Genomic DNA, 22813 nt, shown 5'->3' with positions numbered 1-22813 from the left:
AAAAACAATATTTGAAGGACAAGCAGCTCCAGAGTACTTTACACTTTCCATTCTGTCTTTTGAAACCAATCTTCATCTCCATGTCTTGAGCCTTAAGTCCATGTTCTGCAAGTTCCCTCTTTCATCTCCAAATGTTTCTTCCTCCTCGTAATCTATTGACACATCGCTCAAATCTTCGCTATAATCACTGTAAACATCCTCCGTCGCTATGTACTCCGTCGTGATAGTACCCTTATGGCGTCACTTCCGGAAATGAGGCTGAACTGGGAGACCTAATTGAACTATAAATGAACTATAAATGTAATTTTAGCAAATTTACCGTTTGCTTCGAAAAATGTAACAATGTAGAACATAATTACAAACAAGATATAACATATTTAAGCAAAGTTTATGAATTATGTCAGGACCCTTTAAGCTGCCTGCCTTATGTGTTAACTCTGTGCCCTTTAAGTATCCCGATATTCCATGCTAACACATGCAGATCTAAAATAGTCATTGTGTTTAATGTAAAATGGAGGTGAAATGGAATATAAAATATTTCACAGCTTAGACCAAGATCCCCGATACTTACATGAGCATACTGCAAGATCCTCTTCTTACTGTTATTTGTCCAAACACCAAACTCAGAGCGTTTATTTATTTCATAATTTTACACAATGAGTTAAGCAATATACAGTAGTTTTGACATTGCAATACACAATTCAAGTAATCATAAATTAAAACAATTCCATACTTGCATAATTTAGGATGGAAATTGAAAAAAGATGTACCGGTATGTCGTGACATCCAAAGATGGACTCTTGTTGATGTTTCGTTCACTCTCAGATAATCATCAAGTGTTACTGCATGAGCGGCCTAAAGCGGATTTCTGAGAATAGACATTGAGTTGACTATGATTACATACAGGAGGTTATATACAGTCTTTGATATTCATCACAGTTTTGTACACACAAAAGCAAAATAAAACACATATTAGGACAATGTCGGTCAGGTTAAATTTTTATAAGAAGGGAAAAAGAAAAGTAAAAAACAACAGTGACTCCGATCGAGAAAGAAATATATATACCGTATTTTCCGGACTATAAATCACACTTTTTTTCATGGTTTGACTGGTCCTGCAACTTGTACTCCAGAGCGACTTATATATGTTTTTTTTTCCACACTGACAGCTGCAAGAGGGCGCTCTAGGCTGGTGTGCCAGTATCTGCTGCTCCTATCACTCCTGTACCACCGAAAAAGGCTTGTCAACAGTGCAGTTACGTCTCCACGTCCAGGCAGGTGCCAAGGCGATGAATATAATGACTTTGTGGATTGTTTAGGCTGTAGTTATCTGAATAACTGTTAATAGGTTATGTTAACATACCACCTATTCATGTTACGTTAATAGACGCCTATTTAGCCTCCATTTTATTGTTATTGCTATAACTTGCCTTTCCAGATGAAATGTCTGTTCTTGGTCTCTGATTTTATAAAAATACATTTCTCTTCATTGTGCATTTTTGGCCGGTGCGACTTAGACTCCGGAGAGACTTGTGGTCCGGAAAATAGGGTAACCAAAATAGGAAACATAGAATGCATTTGTCTTTAATGATATGGAAAATGAGATGAATTGAATCAAGCAGGATAAACCTTGCTAAACAAGCAAATATATACCTGAATATGTGTTGTGTTCAGAATATAAAATTCTACAAAAAAGGGTTCCAGCACCTCACCGCCTTCCGCTTTTACGGTGCTTTATTTTGTGCTGTTTCAAAAAGTTGCACCGCAACACATCATATTTGCAGCACATAAGCATGAAAAAATGCAAAGGAGGGTGTTATTCTATTATGTATTGCATTTTCTCATGACACAGTCGATATACTGAAATTCAAACCTGGATGTCTGACGTAAAAACAGAAAAGGTTTAGTTAGCATTTTAGAAAGCAGCCAGACATGTCACTAACAGTACATAAGCTACCATTATTTCATATTGGAATGTTCATTCCTCCATACCTCTAGATGCGATTGAAACTCTGATTATACTGTGCTCCCAAATACAATTGCACATACATTTATGAACAATCCTTAGATATCTGCATCACCTTTACACATCATTGCATTGGACATCAAGTGGAAAAAGTGATTGTGCAGCACTGCTGCTTGTAACCTCTTCTGATCAGATGATGGCAACAGAAGTGCATATCTATGAGGTTTAGCACATGGCAAACAATATATGGACACACCATGAATAGATAATCTCATGAATTCACTGGGACTTGGTCTTGAAGACCTATTAGTTCCTTCAGAATCTTACTTATTCAGTTCAGCGAGGTCCATAATGGCATGCTTGGCTGAGTATGGATGAACTTGAGAGCCCTGACCTCAAACCCATCAAAGCAGTCTTAGGATGAACTGTGAGACAGCAGGCCCTCTCTCAGGTCCTACTTCAGACACCTCTGACTCCACAAGAGTAGTTTCCGGGTAAATGGACAAAAAGTCCCACTGGGACAAACTCTGTTTTTTTCCCACTTTCTTTCTGCTTAGTGACAGTAGCACTCCCACAACTTTTGCCTGATATTATTGAATGGCCTGAATAGTATAGCTGACTTTAAACGTCCTTCTGAGTGAAAGACAAATGTGATTTCACACGGAACACATGTGAGCAGCAATGACATGCAGTATAAAGGGTCAGCAGCAACAGAGGAGCACACAGCTGGGACATGGTGTGTTTAAAGGCATACAGAGCACAAATTAGTTGTGTCCATAAATATACTGTATGAAAAACACACTATTTTATCATACACTGTACAGTACTGGAATAGGTGGGGATGTTGGGTACTTCAGCCAATTCAATATGTGCAGTACCATATGTTTGGTATTTGTGAGATGAATGTATAGTACCAGCGCAAATGATTCTAAATAAACAAATTGAATGACGTGCGAAATGAAAACAATTAAAATCTAAACATCTAGCCATCACACCTCTAAGGTTGCTTTGTTTCTCTTTTTTCCACGATGCTGAGGATCACTTTCTGAGTTTTATAACCAAACGTGACATCTCTTTGAGTCCTCTTACCACATATCATTTATTACTGCTTCCGTGAGCAGGGAAAGTTTTGATCTCTCCATCCCGGTTCAGGAAACTGATCCATCAGTCTCTTCAAGTAGGTTTCAACCCGCTAAATGTAGTTTCCGGGCTGATAGAAAGTACGACGTGGCATCAGTGCCACCAAACGGGCCACTGGAAGGCCTTGATGCATGAAGTCTTGTTCTAGCTGAGCTCAGACAATGCATGTGTGTGTGTGTGTTTGTGTTTACAACTAGATGTTTATGTATTTGAGTGTGTGCGACAGATGGTAGTCAGTTATAGGGCTTGTCTCTCAGATGGTGACGGGACAAATGAGGACTTTGTCCTCCAGCATGACGCTGATGATGAGGAATACAAAGTAGAGCAGGAACATGAAGAAGCCCAGCAGTTTGCTCATCTTCCACTTACAGGCTGCGATGGAGATGATGACAAACAGGAGCATGAGGAAGAGGAGAACAATGGCGCAGAACAGGCCGTTGCTGCTCACTTCCACCGGTTTGAAGTCGTTGATGATGTTAAAGACGAGCCACGGGAAGGGCAGACTGGAGGAAAGTTAAAAGTACAACAATGATCTGGATTTGTCTTGCATCATTGCACCCCATCTCACCTCATGTAAGCATTCCACTCACCCTACTGTGATGTCAAAGATGTTGGAGCCCACTGAGCTGGACACAGCCATGTCACCAAGGCCTTTTCGGGCTACGATCACACTGGTAATGAGGTCAGGGATGGAGGTACCAGCTGCTAAGATAGTCAAACCCATGATCTCCTCTGTGATCCAGAATGTCTCACCAACCTGTGGCAGGAGGAAAGGTTCCATTAATGCTTCACTAATCAAATCATGTTTTATTTTATTGTCTCCCCTGTTGTGCAGAATTGACTTTTACTTATGCTAGAACAGTAATATGTCCCTAGAGCCGGTTTTGTAACACAACAGGCTTCTCTACACATCTTAAAATAAAGCCTGAAGCTCTTGTGGCGGACGTGGGAGCTGTAAGTTTTATCATTTTGTTTTTCTTCAGCAAAAAGGCTGACACAGCACGATGGTGCTGTTAAAATGGGACTGTGATGTTAAAACTGTAGCTCACATAGCACAGCTCAATAGCGTCAAACCTACTCACACACAAAACAGCCTATTCCCAGTAGGGATTGATATGAATAAACAAATAAATACATTCCATTATCAAGGCTAGATTTGGAGCAAAGGACTTTGAATACTGAAAAAAAAACAAAGTCCTTTTTGATATTTTGTAAGCCAACCCAAGATATGCTTAAAAGTTATACAAGAAAACATAGCCTGAACTTTGGTCTTTGCTTTTTTTTTTCTCTCCATTGCTTTTTTTTTTTCCTCCCTAATATTTCAACTTTCTTCTGGTAGATTTTCTTCGTAATCACGACTTTATTCCCATAAGACTTTGACTTTAGTCTTGTAATATTATGACTTTTTCCTCAACCTAATTTTCCAAAAATTACAACTTTATTCATTGTTTTGTTTTGTTTCTCCTAATATTGCGAATAAAAAAAATAACGCATTCTTCTTTAATATTTCAACTTTATGCTATTAAAAAGACGTTATTTTTCCGAAAAGTATTACGTTATTCTCGGAAAATTACGATTTCTTCTCATTAAATTTCAACTTTTTTCTCCTAACATTTTTACTTTATTGTTGTTTTTGCTGTTGTTGTTTTCTTGTTAAATTATATTTTTAGAATGTGCTGAGGGGCCAATAAAAAAAGGCCCCAGGCTGCACTATGAACACCCCTGGAATAGACTGTTGTAGGACCTCTGAGACTTCTTTAAAATGATTTAAAGCTAGTATAATGATGAATCTTGAAGGTGTGTTTATGACTGCATTTTTAACAGTTTAAGCTGTGAAACAAAGAGCATCAGACGCCAAGTGATAACACCAACAGAAGAGGTCACCTGGCTGGTCCACCAATCTTATAGGCCACTACAGTAAGTGATATGGGGTAACCATGGCAATGACATTGACTCTTTATTACAAGCCAATGTACCATCAGTATGATTCGGAGAGAGGGACTGTTCCTTTAATGCCATAGTGTAACTGTAATGGTACGTTCCAGCATTAGCCCCTTTATCCAGATCCTCACCAAAAAGCAATGGATTCTTCCTTGGTCTGTGTGCCACGATTTGCCATTTTTGTTGTTTTGTATTTTTATTTTTATTGAAATCCAATCCTACTGATTGTGGCTGTCCTTCTATTTACTGTGTCAAAACGACTGCAGTGGAAAAAGTTCATTAAAACAATAAAATTAGTGGACTTCTGCAAAGTGCTGCATTTATTTTTCTTTCATTGTGTCATTTTCAGTTATTAAAGTACACAGAGATTGTCATACAATGCAATGACAATAAACATATTCAAGATGTATCACTTAATTTGTAAATGATAAATGCTTGAAGTTATAATTGAAATTTGCAATTTGATCATTTGCATACAGTGTAAACAGTAACCACTACTAACTTAACAATTTAGTCTACTTTGAGCCACGGTCTTCCCCTGATCTGTATTTGTTCGTCTTTTTTTGTAGAAAGACAAGCGTGCTGCCTCGTTAACCTTGCGCGCATGATGTCTTGCTTCATGTATGTCTTTTGCAGTGTAACAGATGATCTGGCTGTGGGATCGAGGCGGATTAACTGGGATTAGCAGCAGAGGTCATACATTTAACACCCCGACTGATGCGTACTGTATACGTCCCCAAAATAGAACGTGTGTGTGTGCGCACACGGGGGTGTGTGCGTGTGTGTGTGTCAAGTACCTGATGAGCCCACCACACCATCAGGTAGGAAAAGAAAGCGATCCAAGAGATGGCGCCAAGGAAGGTGATGGGAAAGAACCTTTCAGAGGACTGAAACAACCACAAGCACACATCATCTATTGATATCACGCTTTACAGTACAGCATACTGTATGCATATGATAAGTGGTTGTATGTGTGTGTTTTGTCACCTCTCTTCTGACGTCAGGCAGTGTGAGCCAGAGAGGAAGGACAATTGGTAGGATGACGAGGTACGTGAGACGTTTCCTGTTGGTGTCGGGCCAGGCCAGGCTCAGAGGCTGGTCTTCGTCTTCCTCCTCCTCCTCACCCCCCTGAGGAAGAATGCATTTACCATGTTTAGTGTACGTTTCTCACTGTTCCTTTTCGTCATTCAGACGGTCAGTAAACGGCATACCTCGTCTCCTGCAACTCCATTCATGGGTGGCGTGACTTCCACTGCGACATTTGAACTGTTGGGAATTTTTTTATCAGCTTGAGGAAAGAACACAAAGACACACATTAGGGAATAAAAGAGGAAAACCAAGAAAACAAAATATATATCTTCATGAAATGATGGCTCAAGTGACACATGACTCTGTTTCCTTTGTGATGTTGAATAAGCTATTACACAATAAGTCAAATCATTTTCCTGTCATACTGAATGTAAATTTCAAATTCCCGTAATTTCCAGTGTATAAGGCGCACCCACTAAATTTAGAGAGAAAATCTGATTTGTACATAATGTATATAAGCCGCACTGGACTATAAAGCACACATGTCCATGTCATAAAAATATATACTGTATTGTGGAGCACATGAGTCCGTGAGGCCCAGGCAGCTCTTTATTTGACAGGAGCCAAAACTCCCAACAACAACAGGTGGTCATTACTCAATGTAACAGTCTTACAAAGAATGCTAAAATCATCACACCGCAATTTAACAATCAAAATGTATACCACAAAAAGTACCACTACAAGTTTAAAATAACAAATATATATATTTTAACTTCTTCCCCATAATGCTTTTTGTCCAGCAGAGCAGTTCATTGACTGATGGCTGCCACTACGCAATATGTACCCGGAACGCAATCGGTTCAACTGGGTTCTACGCATGTGCAGAACGCGTCCACGTCCGGTCGGCCTATTTTTCGGCAGTCACATGTTAGGCATGTGAAATCTACGCCATCCGTCTATCTATTTCACGCCAGAAAGCAATATACGTCCCTCCCCACTCCCGAAAGCGTTATTAAGATAGATAGAGATTTGAGAAATTATAACATAATCAATGTTTTTCTTCTTACATCATATCCACGGTGCAAGTGGACGATTTATAAGCCCTCTTTTCTCCATGAATTCCATCAATGATTTTATGGTTTTCTTCGCCACTGAAAAAATACACACAAAAGCATTTGCCAGGAAAATATGTTTGGATGGATGGTATTTCTGGTTTAGCTGGTTTAGCTGAATCCTCGAGCTTAATCCATCACTGCGCCCTGCTTATGGTTGTTTACACTGAAATATCACTCCATTGTATGTGTTTTATTCTATTTATTTATCAATTTATAATATATTTACATTTGTAACCGGATATGACGTTTAGGTCTGCGCTACGTGCATTGCGTAAGTTTTTACGTAGCTCAGTCTTGGTGGATGTCATAAGACGATAGAAACATCCCCATGCTCGCGAAGTATTTTAACAAGTCACGTATGAAATAACCTCCCAGCATGTTACATACGTGAAGTATGGTTATTGACCATTTATGTTCATACATTTAAAAAATAATAACTACCACAGCATGTGAAGTCATAAAAGCGCTGTCATAAAAATTTTCTAAAGAAGGAAGTGACATAGTCCTTGCGCATGCGCGGCACCGATTGCGTTCTGGATACGTATTGCGTACTGGCAGTGGCCACCAGAGGGAGCTCATGAGCTCTGCTGGACGAAATGCATTATGGGGAAGAAGTTAAAATATATTTTCTTATTTTAAACTCATATTGATACTTGTATTGTATATCTCTTAGGTAAACCTTTATAGTGTTAAGTTGCTGTGTGATGATTTTAGTGTTCCTCGTAAGATGACGCTGTGAGTCAGACTGTTATATTCAGTAATGACCTCCTGCGATTTCTGATGGGTTGACAAGCTCGTCGTGAGTTCCCTTATAGCTCGTGATTGGCTCCTGTCCAAGAAAGACCTACCGTTTCCTAACTGACTGGCGAGTAGCGCAGCATTTAAACGATTAGAAGTAGTTCTGAAGTAAAGGAGATGTAAGGAGATTAGAACATGGTATAAATGAGCTGCACCACAGTACAAGCTGCAGGGCTCAAAGTTTAAGAAAAAAGTAGTACACTGTACACTGGAAATTACGGTAAATTAAATTACATTTATATTCTACGGTATTTATTCACATTATTTTCAGAAACTCACCGACACCGTTGGCATTAACAGCATCCTCTTTACACCTTTGTTTGGCCATTTTGTGAAGGATGGAGGCCTTCTCTTTGAATCGTCCTGGAATTGACAAAAGTCATTGCATTCTGTGTCGTACATTGCATTGTGGGAAATATTTGGGGGGGGGGAGACTAGATTGGTAAACAGGACAATAAGATTTGGCAGTGGGGGCGATTTAGCAGAGGGTGCTGATCTTGATGCAAATCAGTGACATCTACAGTATCTATCGCAGACGTACCTTCATCGCTTAGAGGGTCCAATGTGTGTATCATTAGCTGAAAGATACTGTTTCTCATCAGTGAGTTGTGTAGTGAAGCACAGCTGCCTTCCCTCTGCAGCCTTGGTTTGGCCTGTAAATATGAAGACATGCATGAAATGTATGCTCTTCTTTTAACATCAAAAAACACTGCACCCACAATATAAACACTCACCATCAGTTTGTTCTCATCATCACCAGGAGTGCTGACCTTTCAGCACGAATATAAACAGGGGAAAAACAAAAAATTATGTTAGCCGTATACTAACTAAACTATATATTTTGTCAATCAGCTTTCATATAGCATTTTCTTGATATGATGATTCACAAAAGAGCAAAACATGCAACATAATATTGTAACCAAAGAAATACTTCTTCACACAATGTACAGTATACAGATGTATGCAGTGTTCCCTCGTTTATCGTGGGGGATAGGTTCCCAAAATAGCCCACAATAAGTGAAATCCGCAAAGTAGCCACCTTCATTTTTTTTTACAATGATTATATTTGTTTTAAGGCTGTAAAACCCCCCACCATACACTTTATACACTTTTCTCAGACAAGCCATAACATTTTCTCACATTTCTCTCTTGTTTCAACACAAAAAAGTTCAAACCTTCGTTTAAATTTTAATGATCAACCTCAATGATCAACACAAGAAATTATTCCGTCACTCGCGCATATTTCACGCCAGTGCCTTTTCATCCTGGTGCCGTTCCGCTGTACTGTAGCATTTTTGTATCCTTGTTAAAACATATTACTGAAGACGAACCGAAGATTCATTTACAAGCTAGCAAGTAGGCAAGCTGGCGATGACACAGGAGACATGGCAGGACGGCACAAAGGAGATTGATTCAGGACGCAGAAAACAATGGGCGGTGCAGACGGTCGAGAGAGGGAAAAGAGAGGCTCAACTTCCCGCAATGCAATTCTTCCTAAATGGCCTGGCTCGGCCTGTAACAACGTACATAAAAGAAGCACAAAAAAAAATCTGCAAAACACTGAATCCGCGAAAGGTTAACCGTGATAGAGCGAGGGAACACAACATTATAAAAATAACCAACATCCATTCTAGGCCAAAAGATGGGCTTATTATTGTAGATGAGACTGTGGGACTTTTTCAGTAACTAATAATTCCTTATTAGATTAAAGATTGAATAGGACGGCTTTTTTATTCTGCTTGGAAACTGCTACTTTTTACATATTCTAAAGTAAATGTGTTCATCGCTGAGCAACATTAAATATCTTATCTTTCGTGGTCCAGTTATGGTGTAAGTTGTGTATTCTCATTCTGCAAACAGCAACGATGATGTCAAAAACAACATGTCATGAGATAATAGTGAAAAATACACTTATTCTTATATTAATGTGTTTGCATCGTTGCATAACCTGTGACAGTTCACAGAATTAATGGTTTTTGCGGGTGTTATCTTACAGATCGGAGTGTTTTTGTTATTTTGTAAAAAGACTAAAAAAAAAAAAAAGTAATCAAGTGTTTGCCTGTTCTGAACGACTCGTAGATGCACGGGAAATAATGTACTACAACCCGACCACTCACAGCCAGTCAGTATTCTTTATGCTCCAGCGTCACAGTGCCAGCGTAAACACCGCCAGCTAGCTCAGCAAGCAAACTGAAACCGGCAAAATGCAACAAAGAGCATGACAGCAGAAAAGCATACAAACGTATTTAAGGATTAGAATGCGTAATTATGAAGCATGCCATGTACAAAAAATGCGTACACGTTGGCAGGTCTGCGGACCACCAGCAAATGGCAAAAATTGATACGGCAAGTCATTGAGACACCCATAAAAATGTCTATTTTTGACGCTTGACGCTGATGTTCGTCTGCAATTTTGGATCAACATTTACAATAAAAGCAACTGTTATGATTATTAGATTAGATGCATCTCCCGAATCCTCCACTGCCTGTCTTCAATATGCCTCACACAATTACACGCTTTTTAACGTATAAAATAAATACGTACGCACCACTAAGATGAGCGATGAAGAGATGGAATTGGAATCGCGGTGTAAATGTTATATATAAGTTTCACTTTTGCATCTCACAGCAAAGATGGTTCGCTGAAGCACCGATGAACAAAGTGCAACATCTCAACGCTTCCAAAAAAACATGATCTGAAGCATAAAGATGTGCGGTGTATTTTACCTGTATTATCGCGTATTTATAAATGATGACCGACCTATCATGATGTGTCTTCTGGGGAAAAAGAGGCCTATTTTTGGAAAGAATAAAAAAGAAATTCTGCGAATTTGCAGCGTCGTGAATGCTGAATTGGGGCGAATGTGTAGAGAGCCACTGTATTTTCTATAAAAAGCAATCATTCTTAGTCACGTCACATTGGCTGTGTTGAGCTATTTTAATTGTTTGCTGTTTTAATGCAAACTAGTAAAAGTTCATAAACTTTTCCAAAAAATAGATTAACAATGAAGAATGAAGTGCATTTTGAGTACTACTTCATTTCATTTTGCCTGAGCTCCACTGGAGAAGCTGCAAAGTCTCTAAAATATGCAATTCTAAAGTGACTTTTTATTTCTGAATTGCAATAATGTTCATCTTTATGAAGAAATTCAATATTCACTCTTTATTATAGTGTTGTGTGCATCACAGCACACAGAGAAGCAGACCACAAATTTGCATGCAAGGTGAGATTTGAGAGTTATTGGCAAATCATTTAATGCACTGATGAAATAAACGAATACTCATTCATGATGAAACGAATGACCGTAATAACGGGGGAGCGGAAGAATGAATGACGAGTGACCTGTCACCTGCTACTTTCAGTTCAGCACAAAGAGTAGAAGGACTTGCACAGAGGTGCAGACATGTTGTCATGATGGAAGCGTCAAACGTTTGAGCAGATAATCTCTTTAGCTTGCATCTGACAAGACACCTGCTGCTGTCATGGCAGCTAAACCAAGGTCAATGCAAGCGATGGGTGTTCAGTTTTCCGCAAAATATAATGAAGATTCATGAGATTCATTCAGTAGCATGTGTACATATTGTACTACCTGGTGAGCAGTGGCTGTTTTAAACCACCTAAAAATAGCACAACAAAGTGAACCAGAGGACATCACATAAGATCAATAATGAGAGATAATGTCTTTTTTTTTTTTTTAAGATATGCAATATTATTTCTAGTTAAAGAGGTCACAAAGATGATAAATAGCAGGAAAGGATGCAGTGAACACCTTATCCATGTGATCCGTGAGCCGACAGATTAGTTCCTGCTGCTTAGTTCTCACATGGCTCCTTAGAAAGGGTTATATGCAATCTACTGAATCTGCACACTCAACTGAATCTCGTGGTTGCCTTCATTTGCATGTTTTTGCCTACATTTTTAAGTCTACTCATCGAATTTAATTCTACTATAACTAATGATGTACAGTACTTTAAAAATATATATTACTGGTAATTAATATGATGTTAACTCCCATTTTATTTGCTGTAACTGTTTTGGTTAGTTTCTCCATCTTTTTGATGCAGTTTTTGTGCAACTACACACTAGAGACTGCATCCAGCATGGATCCACGTCATGCACTGCAAGAGCAAGACGGAAAGGCTTTCGTTCCTCTTGAAATAATCCATCTGATACGCCAACAGAATGAGAAGAAATGGCCGACCAAAACGCTTAAAGCGTGAAATGGTGTTTTGATAAGGCCAATTTTCTTAGTCTACTGGCATATTATGTTGGGAATTACTTTAAGTACGGCTCACATATTACTGATCAAACATAGTAAGAAAAACATACTTTTGATATCAATGTCAGATATTTAATCTTGGTTAGATTTCAGTTTTTGCAGTGAGCATTGAAAAGCTGCGTGTTAAGCATTTTATGATATTTAGAATGTAAATAAGGGTTACATTGTTTGCATTTACGGATGCTTGCAAGTACATTTTATTAACAGTTCACGGTAAATATCCTCCATCCATCCATCCATTTTCTATACCGCTTCATCCTCATTAGGGTCGCGGGGGCATGCTGGAGCCTATCCCAGCTGACTTCGGGCGACAGGCGGACGGTAAATATCCTAAAACACTAAATAATATGTTATAAAAAAGTTATTTTAATGACCAGTGATACACTTGAGTGGCTGGAATTAACCTTGAATCAACTTGTACAAGCATACAGTCATGGCCAGAAATACAGGCATGCCAATGGTGCTGATGTTTTGCACATGGAAAACCACTAAATCAGCCTCATTTATCCAGCCATGGCCATGACTGTATATCAACACAATAACGCCTTGTTCACACGGAAACGTTCCTGGGATTTTGTTTATTTTGGCGAGTTGAAAAACATTTGCATCCACGCTTTGCCGGATTAGTAAATAGTTGCATCCAGACAGGAACAAATCACTGGGTGAAAACAACGTAATACACAAGCCACACCTACTTGTGGCGCTGTGAACAGACACACAGACGGAACCACGTGACACACCAAACTATAGAAGAAAGAAGTCCGTCATCTTCCGCTTTCTAGGCTTACGACAAAGTGGAATTACTTGTGCGAGTCATTTTGTATTATAAAACAATAAAATCATCAGGAGAACGTCGGCTAGGGTGAGTCATGCCGTTTGAGATATTCAGATATTATGTTGGCTTGTCCTCAAAGCTCACTTCTGGTCACATGACGGCGACGGGTCGGTGACATCGTCGCTTTTATAACGCCGTTTTCACATTTTCCCACTGTGGAAGCCGTTCTAAAGAAAAATACCGTTTCAGGGCACCCAGAACACCGTTTCTGTGTGGATGAAAGGCTGGAATGATAAAATACTTTGCCGTTTTGACCTGAACACGTTTCCGTGTGGATAGCCCCTAAGACAAGGATTGTTTAAGAGGTAATCTGCCTTCAATGGCACACATGCACATCATTTTGGTGACCTTATTTAGCTACACCTCTTAGGATGATGGAATGGAGATGTACGCCATTATTTGTTGTCTTTATTACTATCTGTTAATATTAAAGGGATAGTTCTGATTTTTTGACAGGAAGTTGTATGACATCCCCATCAGCAGTGGACTGTACACTAGGTCCCCAACTTACGAACACCCGACTAGCGAACACTCGCCGATACGAACACAAGCCGACTGGTTTATATTTTATTTTATTTTGCCTTGTAGTGCTTAGGAATCAGTATTTATACTGCTACTGTACATGCTTGACCAGTAGAGGGCACTGTGGCACTGCTAATGGGACCAAGAGGCAGCCTTAGAGCTAATGAGACCCACAGACGCTGGGCAGAGAAAGCTTCCGGTAAAGCTAGGAAAGCTAGGTTTCAGCTGGATGATGCAACCCGGACAGAGCGTGTGATTAAAGTTTATGAAGAGTTAATAGGCCTGCTTAGTTCTACACCACCCACAGAACACTGCCTCTTTTAGAAGAGTCTAACGAGGACGACCATTTGTCCTTTTTTTCCCAATATCTCCTCCTCCTTCTCCACCACAACGACGTATCCTCGACCACACCTCTTCAAAGGTAAATAACATTTATCATTACGTATTATTGCATCATTTTTATTATTGTTTTTTTCATGAATTATCCTCGTTTAATATTACTACTGCATCCAAACTCATATTTACATACATACACATATACTGTATATGTATACACGTACATGTAGTACCTATATCATTGGTAATATTAATTTTGTTTTGACTTAAGAACGATTCAACTTAAGAACGGTTGTCTGGAACCAATTGTGTTCGTTAGTTGGGGACTTAGTGTATCAACAGTGACTTACCCCCCCATTTGGTCCCGCGAGTCCAGCTCTGGTTGGATTTCTGTGATGTAGTTCCGCTTTGTTGCTGGGTCATTTAAGTAAAGAGTTTGGCTTCTCAAAACAATATGCGTTCAAAAGAGTAATGCATTTGCGTCATAAAAATGCCTCATCAAAAAAATCATACCTCGCAAATCACTCTGCATTATATTTGTCTCCCACCGTCACGTAAACAAGATGGCCGCGGTGCTGCGTCGCGGATGAAGATGTGAGCGTTTTCATCACATACACACGAATGGAGAGGCGACAGTGCGCAGGGACACGGCGGGAGACAAATACAACGCCGAGCGTTTTGCGAGGTCAGATTTTTTTTGAGGAGGCATTTTTATGATGCAAATGTATCACTCTTTTGAACGCATATTGTTTTGAGAAGCCAAGATGTTTAAGACCCAGCAACTAAGCAGAACTACGTTCCTGTCACGGAAATCCGACCAGAACTGGACTCGTGGGACCAAATTGGGGGAGCGGGGGGGGGGGTATAGTCCACTGCTGATGGGGGACGTCATACAACTTCATGTCAAACAATCCAACCTACCCCTTTAATGTTGTGTTTGTTCAACCATTTGATTGCCATTATGATCAGTATTGCCATCTGACTCCCATTCTCAGATTTACTGTGTGTGTGTGTGTGTGTGCGCGCGCGCGCGTGTGTGTGTGTGTGTGTGTGTGTGTGTGTGTGTGTGCGTGTGTCTACTGCTGACTCTGAGCTGCAGGATTTAGCCAGGATTATTCGGCAGAGGTCACCACTTTTAGAAGAGTCATTTTCAGACCTGCATGAGTCCCTCAGGCAACCTTTGACTGGCAACCTACTGTCCATGCAGTCATATGCGCAGTCAGTCTTAATGCAGCAAATATTGATGATGTTTTTTTTTTTAATTTTTATGAGTACTTCAACCACATGCGCACCAGCACTGGGATTTACGACTCATCCTTTCTCATTCTGTCATATGTTTTCATGTTCTTAGACATTTTTTAATGCGCTCTAGGAATAAGACAGACACGGAGTACAAAACTATAGTTGATGAAAATTTGAAATCAAGAAAATAAAGTATCCAGTTTGGATGGGACCTGAGTTGAGGCCGATAACAGTCGTATCCAGATGGGGAGTATGAGACCCCAATAGGGATAAGTATAATTGGCTGCATATGAAATCTGCAGTAGTAGTGTTAACTATTTTAATGATGACGTTTAGATTGTTGGACATTTTGTAACAGTGAGTGTTGCCGGGATGTGTTTGCTGTCGTCACTGCAGGTAAGAAGTTGTTAAGGGGATCAGAGGGGATTGGTGTCTTTCGTGCCATCAAACAACAAACATCAGCACCTCTCTCTCCTTTCTACACAGAAACTAAAGAAAAGGTTTACATTGTGCAACACTGCGCCCTAAAATGCATCCTATCAAGTCACAGGTGCACGTTGTAAGGCTGAGTTGAGGAGAGGGGGGGGCGTCTTTACTTCTGCACCCCTCTGTGATCTGGTGTGATTCTCTCTTCTCCACAGAGAGCATCTGACTATTATTAGTGGCCCTAATGGGATTGGAGAGCATTAACCTTCGGGATTATTTAGCAGCTACCATTACATGAGGACAGCTGGACATCAAGTGCCTTGCAACCAAACGGGAAACGCTCATCTTGGGGAGGGATGTTACGTAGCCAAAAGTAGCCAAAGATTCCCAGAAGACTGCAAATATCACAGAATTACTTTGACAGACCGTGATGGCCTCATCTATGCATGTGCTGGTCATGTTAAAATGAACAATATACGACTTTAAGATGAGCCATGCGGACTTAATTCAATTGATCAAGCAAAAAAAAAGCAAGTCATGCTTCTTGGGAGGCAGATTCTTAATTTGGTGGCTGTTAGCTAATCACCTGAGGGAGGAGCTTGCAGGGTGATGCTGCACATCTTGTCTCAAAGCATAAACTCACATGAATCGCAATATTCAATTATGTTTTTGTCAGTTTTCGGTGTGCTCTTGTCTTTGTCCTTTTAGACCGCGGCACAGTTTATACAACTGCACTACACAGCACTCCTTAATTAGCATGGAGTGATTGGGAGAGTGAATGCCAAGTGATTGCCATTGTGAGTGTGTTATTATGAGGTCAAGACGGACGGTATGAGTCACAGATGAGGCATTACCAAACCCAGAGATGCCTGGGGCTGTTTACGATTTGAGTTGTATATATTCTGGGCGTGAAGTAGAAGACGTCTCTGCAAAATGCAACGCTGGATGAAACAATCAACCTCTCTCTTTATAAACTCTCTGAATATCTCCATGTGATGCTCTAAATGTGACAGTGACATTCCATTTAAAAATGCAAAAGCAGGTTTGGATTAAGGCTAAAGACCACTCACTGTCTGATTAACTGAAACAAAGTGAGGTCATTCTGCTGTTACATCAGCGTTATCGCGAGGAGGCTGACTAGTCTGGAGCAGAGTTCTAAAAGTAGGAACTAAAGATGAGGCCTGTTCCTGGTCACTACGTCGCTATGTCTGGTCTTATCTGAGCACCGTAGGTGGGAAGAACAAATATTGATATCCTATCAGAGAGGAATGTGGTTTGATTGGATACATGTCCCATATTGAGCGGCGTGTCGACACCTTATCTACTGCGTTCATCACCCTGTCTGATTCTCTGACCTCCAAGTGAGCACTGACACCTCTCCTTGTGGCATGGTTGGGAGAAACATGTGCTACCAATGTTCATAACCCGTCGTTGTTTATGTTTTTGATTGATTGACAGAAGCATGATGTCTAAAGAAAAATGTAAGGATGGTAAAACAAACAGACCAGTGGTCTTACTGATGGATGGATAGATGGATGAGTAGAGGGATGGACAGATGGATTTCTAGAGGCACAGATGGTTGGGTTGTTCGATGGATGGTAGACAGATGTACTGATGGATGGATAAGGCTGAGGTATTGACGGGCAGATGAAGGAATGGATGGATGATGGCCTGATGAATGGGCGATTGGAAGATAGGTGGGCTGAATAAATGGATGGATGTATTGAAAGACATGCATGGATGGGTGAATAAACAGACTGATGGATGGTTGGACAGATGCATTTAAAGACAGATGGGGAGGGGCTGGATGGGTGGATGGATGAATGAAGTGACAGAGAATGTGGTTGCTGGAGAGATGGATGAGTGGGTGGATTTATTGACAGATGCATGGGCGATTGGCTGGATAGATGATTAGACTAACAGAAAGTTGCTGCATGAACAGACAGATGAAGGAATGCATGGATGAATGTGGATCGGGTAAATGAATGCAAGGATGGATGCATTGACAGGCAGATGGTGGAATTGACTGACGGGATGATGGACGATCAGACAGACAAATGGATGCATGCATGCCTGCAGGAGGGGACTTACCTTGGGTGCAGTCTCTATCATGTCCACCTGGTTGCTGCCCAGCTGTCTCTTGATGACAAGTTCTATTCTGGCGTTGAGCTTCATGAAGGTCACATAGGTGGTGTAGCACATGAGCAGGCCTATACTTTCCCACATTGTGATTTGATTATCCAGAAAGAAGTAGATGAGCATGAGCAAGCCGACAATGTAGAAGGAGACGTCTCTGAACAGAGGCCACCAGGTGAGGTTCAGCACCTCTTTGGAGAACAGGGCGCACATCCCAATCACAAACAGGATGTTGAAGACAGCAGAGCCCACGATGGTGCCAATACCCACGTTACTGTGAGAGACGAAGACTCCTATGACGGAGGTGAAAAGCTCTGGAGCGGAGCCGCCTGCTGCCATGAAGGTGGCTCCTGCTACATCGTCAGATATCTCCAGCTTCTCTGTGATAACGGTGAGCGCCGGGACGAAGAACTCATCACACACAATTGCTAAGGCTATGAACATGTACAGCATTCCAAACATATGTAACACGACAAAGCCCTGACGTCTATCCTCCACGCTGAAGTAGTCTGTTGGGTAGTCCCCGTGATTCATCGCAATTTCTGGCGTCTGCTGAGCCCCCACTGTGCCCTCCACAAGGTCTGAGTCGTTGAGGTGCTCCAGGAGAGTTCTTTGGGGCACTGCTGCCTCTCCTGAGCGATTGGAATGAGGCTCAGTGGCCACCGTGGTGGTGACAAGAGACAAGGCACTCCATGAACACACTGTGCAGACCACCACCAGGCTGAAGACAAAGCCCAGAATTCGCCCCGGCCGCAGTTTTCTCCTCACGCCTTGGTAGTGCTGCCTCATGCAACTGCGAGGAGGTCTGAGAAAAGGAGCAAAACTAGATGAAGCCATGGCGTCTTGACTTGTTCTTGGCAGGAGGGACTCCATCATGTTTGCTTCTCAGGTGGTGTGGAAGTATGACTACAATCCCCCCCACCCAGAGATGGGTTGTTGGTGCTGTTGGCGACAAGGGCGGGGGTTTGACAGGCCACACTGGTTCACCGATTGGTTTGCATGTTGCTTCTCGAGTTAAAGGCCCTGCAGTCGGATTCCAGGGTCTAGCCCATTTAAAGGCGTCCTCATATTACTCACTGAAAAGGAAACAAAAAAGACATGTCTTAGTACATAAAAGCAGAAGAAATCAATATCACAATGTTGGACATTTGCATACAAAAAGGTGAGCCTCTCTGTCACTGACAATTTTATTAACATATTGAATTCACATATCATGTATTACATTTAGATCACTTGCATGATCTAATGAGTCCAATACAAGAGCAAGATAGAAGACAATATTGCCCAGTTTTAATTTACACTGTCACTGAGGTGTTAATATAGCAATATGTTTATTATTGCTATTTTATTTTGCAATATTTGAACAATTACTGCTGCCTATTTTGTGCGGCTAATTTAGGTAATATATATACAGGGTCAGACAAAATGATCTGACACATTTGTAGGTTAAATAAAAGGCAAATAAAGTAAAGAAGCAAAAAAGTGTTTATTAAGTGTTTATTTTTGAAAAGTACATATAATGCCATTTTTTTCATATAATGCCATTGTTTTTCGTTTCTTTTTCAGTTGCTGCCATGAATTGGACTGGTGAGCATCGCGCTTTCATTGTGGAAACGTTTATCATGACAAACGAATCTGTAACTGCAACACAACGAGCGTTCCGTTTGCACTTCAATCTTGGTAGACATGATCCCGCACCAGCTCGAAACACCATCTTGTTATGGGTTACCAACTTCAGAGCTACTGGATCTGCATGGAGTGTGTGGACAATAATGGATCCCATTTGACTGATTTAATTTTTAAAACATAATGAAACAGAATGGCATTATATGTACTTTTCAAAAATAAAAACACTTTGTTTCTTTACTTTATTTGCCTTTTATTTAACCTACAAATGTGTCAGATCATTTTGCCTGACCCTGTATATCTCAGTAATAAAGTAGTTAATACATATATAAATAATCATAATAAACATATTGTTAAGTGAAGTGTTACAACAATCACAATTGAGCGTTGGACATTACACCAGTGGTAAGTTTGCCGATGTTGATATCAAGCGGGGCGTGTTTCTTATTGTTGTGTTTATATTATTATGCGGTATATAAGTCCATCCATTTGTTTTCTATACCACTTGTCCTCATTAGGGTAACAGGTGAGCTTGAGCCTATCCCAGCGGACTTTGGGTGAGAGCTGGGGTTGGAGTTAAGGTTGGTCACAGGGCACATATAGCCAAACGACCGTTATATTCGACAACTTATATTCACAACTATGGACAATTTAGAGCTCCCAGCATGTATGGAAGGAAGCCTGAACCCACACACGCACTTAAGGGGAGAAGATGCAAACTCCATACAGAGACGCCCCAAGTCGTATTGTATTTGCTGCAAGTGCAGCATTCTTCTTAACGTTGTGCTGAGAACCTGCAAGCATCCTCTGACATTACTGAAAGCTCATTAGGGGGCTCTCTAATCCCTGAGAAGATATACTTAGATAAACCACAGGACCGACACGCTGTTACTGCTGCGTGCAGAGTTAAAAAGCAAACAGCAACAAACAGCAATTGTGAATTTTGGGGACAGGTAGCTAAAAATAACATGCGACGAAATGTTCAAATATCCGGGAATATTCAACTTCAGCTGGAGTCTTCAGTTTCCCGAAAACTAAATCATGACATTCTGAATTTAAAACGAACATCTCATCTGAGAAGCATACAAGCACATCAGAGCAAAAACATCCTAAATGCATACAAAAAGAGTGCACAAATATGAATATTACATATCATACCCAACTAGATATCGTCGGTTCACTTGGTGGTTCCTCAGCCAGTAGGCCCAAAGACGACAGAATATTCCAATCCCAAAGAAAAAGGTGTTTAGATCCCAACAGTAAATTCTCAGTGAGATCTTCCTCCCTAAGCAGAGATATAACGTTCCAAAGTGACCAAGCCAGGCTCCGAACACCAAGTGCTCCTCCCTCCCGATCTGTCTCTCAGTGTTCCTCCCCCTTTAGACGCCGCATATCCACTTTCCTCCCCCTCCCTGCTTTCTAATGTTCAGGTGAGGTCCAACTTTCCTCCTGTCTCTCTCTCTCTCGACCCGCGTCGCTTCTCCTCATCCTCACACCCAAGTCGATGGGTGTTGTCAGTCCCAACAAGCTTACGGCGCGATAAAGCTGCGGCCTTTCGTGTCATTGGGGTCATAGGCCTTTGCATAAAGCCCTTGAAAACTATCTGAAGTACTGTACTCTGATGTAACTGGCAACATTTAATGCTACAGGATATTTGGAGCATGTCTTGTGTGTGATTCCATACTACTTTTGGATTCATTGATTCATTCATTAATTGATTTCCCAATTCTGTTTACAGTACTTTTGCTTTTTTGGAATACGTTTCAAAATTTGTTTTGTTTTTTTAGCTGCTCACTAAATGAAGATAGAGTATAGTAGGAGGGCAAGACAGCTACAAAAAATAAAATTAAATTCACCTCAAAATGTATTATAAAATTATTATAAAAACAGAAATGTTGGGTGCCACATTACAGATTGAGAGTGATAGTTGCAGTCAATAAATACATAGACAAATAAATAAATAAAATACAACAATATATAGTAGTAAAGCATAAAAAGATTGTTTGTTAGAAATGAAAATGAAAATATTGTTTTCAAACGTATGACGTACAGTATATATACCGGCCAAACACTACATTTTGAAGCGCTAGCATGGTCTGTCTCTCTTTCATTGTTAAGTCTCTTTTTCTTGCAATTTTTGTAGCAACAAATTACTTTGTCCAGTACAATGCTGTTCAACTGATGTTCATGAGGGAACAGTGTGTTCCGAACATTGTTTTCATGCAGACAGAAGAGGTAGTAAGTACTCCAGAACTTGCAACACCTGTTCAATTAGTTGCACCAACTGCCGAGGCTTGATCAACCTCCATTTTTGCAGAACAGCTTTAAATTGCTGTCCCATTTTTGTATAATTCTGAAATACACATCATTATTTTTCAGCTTTGGTTAAACTTACCTTTATCCTTTTTTTTTTTTTTTTTTTTTTAACTCTGGCACTTCAACACTTACCTTTGTAACTTTTGACCAGTAGTGTATGTATGTATATATATATATATATATATATATATATATATATATATATATATATATATATATATATATATATATATAGTATATAAGTACAGTATATATACAGTGAATATGAAAAATAATTAAGAGAATAAAATAATTCATTAATTACATTCATTAAATATATACATTTTATAATCTAACTATTGTGCAAAAGAAAGAAAATTTGGCATTAGAAATGATGGGTCACAAATGATAGTAATAGTTATAGTGCAAGGCATGACAAGAATTCTAAAGTATTCTAAAAATATTTCTAAAATATGCTTAGAGAATGAGAGAAAATTTTAGTCGCGAGGCAAATATGCAATCGCTTTTTTTTCTTTTTTTTTTTTTTATAAATGGACCCTAAGACATACAAATAAATAGAAGATAGGAGGTGAACATTTGTCTTTAGAATTTGCCCATCAAACATGATAAAAGAAGCATAAAATAAATCAAATGAAATACATAACAGAAAAACAGAATTGTGCAGGTGAAAACTGGATGCAAAGAAATCTGGATGCAAATGTATGGGCTGTATGATTCGCTGATTAAATCAACAAAATAAACACAACTGTTGGATTTAAATAATCCATCCCTGTGTATCTCACCTCCTACTGTTGCTATCCAATTAAACAGGAACATACTTAATGGAGTGGCCTGCTCACTTTCACTCACCAGCAAATGTTGCTTTAGAGGGCTTGGATTGGTTGAATCCTGAGCCTGCCAGGACCACTTAAAACCCTCAAACATCTGATAAATGTATTTATGGCATCATGCGAAGATGGACCTGGGACCCAGGGGACAGGGATGTTTTTTCATGCTATACTACACATGCATACTATTGCAAACCTGATCATATTTATTCATTTATCTGTACACACCACTGTATGAGTTGCTGGCACCAACACCGTTCAAGCATGAATAAAGACAC

General features: G+C 40.0%; 1 protein-coding gene across 2 annotated transcripts; it reads right to left on the bottom strand.

Annotated features, from left to right (window-relative positions):
- Positions 1 to 623: 623 nt before the first annotated feature.
- slc24a2 (solute carrier family 24 member 2) lies at positions 624 to 20775 on the bottom strand. Of its 2 annotated transcripts, none has more exons than XM_054779900.1 (10): positions 20551 to 20775; positions 17722 to 18842; positions 8724 to 8759; positions 8531 to 8642; positions 8269 to 8352; positions 6259 to 6335; positions 6035 to 6175; positions 5845 to 5934; positions 3697 to 3863; positions 624 to 3609 (listed from the first exon to the last, which is right to left on the bottom strand). In XM_054779900.1, the coding sequence occupies exons 2-10, from the start codon at positions 18640 to 18642 to the stop codon at positions 3360 to 3362; spliced, it is 1878 nt and encodes a 625-aa protein (XP_054635875.1). In that variant the 5' UTR covers positions 18643 to 18842; positions 20551 to 20775; the 3' UTR covers positions 624 to 3359. The 2 variants fall into 2 exon arrangements, with proteins under 2 accessions (XP_054635875.1, XP_054635877.1); XM_054779902.1 differs by having other exon boundaries at positions 20556 to 20775.
- Between the last annotated feature and the right edge of the window lie 2038 nt (positions 20776 to 22813).

This window comes from Dunckerocampus dactyliophorus, chromosome 6 (genome assembly GCF_027744805.1).
Source record: "Dunckerocampus dactyliophorus isolate RoL2022-P2 chromosome 6, RoL_Ddac_1.1, whole genome shotgun sequence".
NCBI classification, from domain to species: domain Eukaryota; kingdom Metazoa; phylum Chordata; class Actinopteri; order Syngnathiformes; family Syngnathidae; genus Dunckerocampus; species Dunckerocampus dactyliophorus.
The sequence above is the reverse complement of the archived record's forward strand: the minus strand, read 5'-3'. Positions and strand labels throughout refer to the sequence as shown.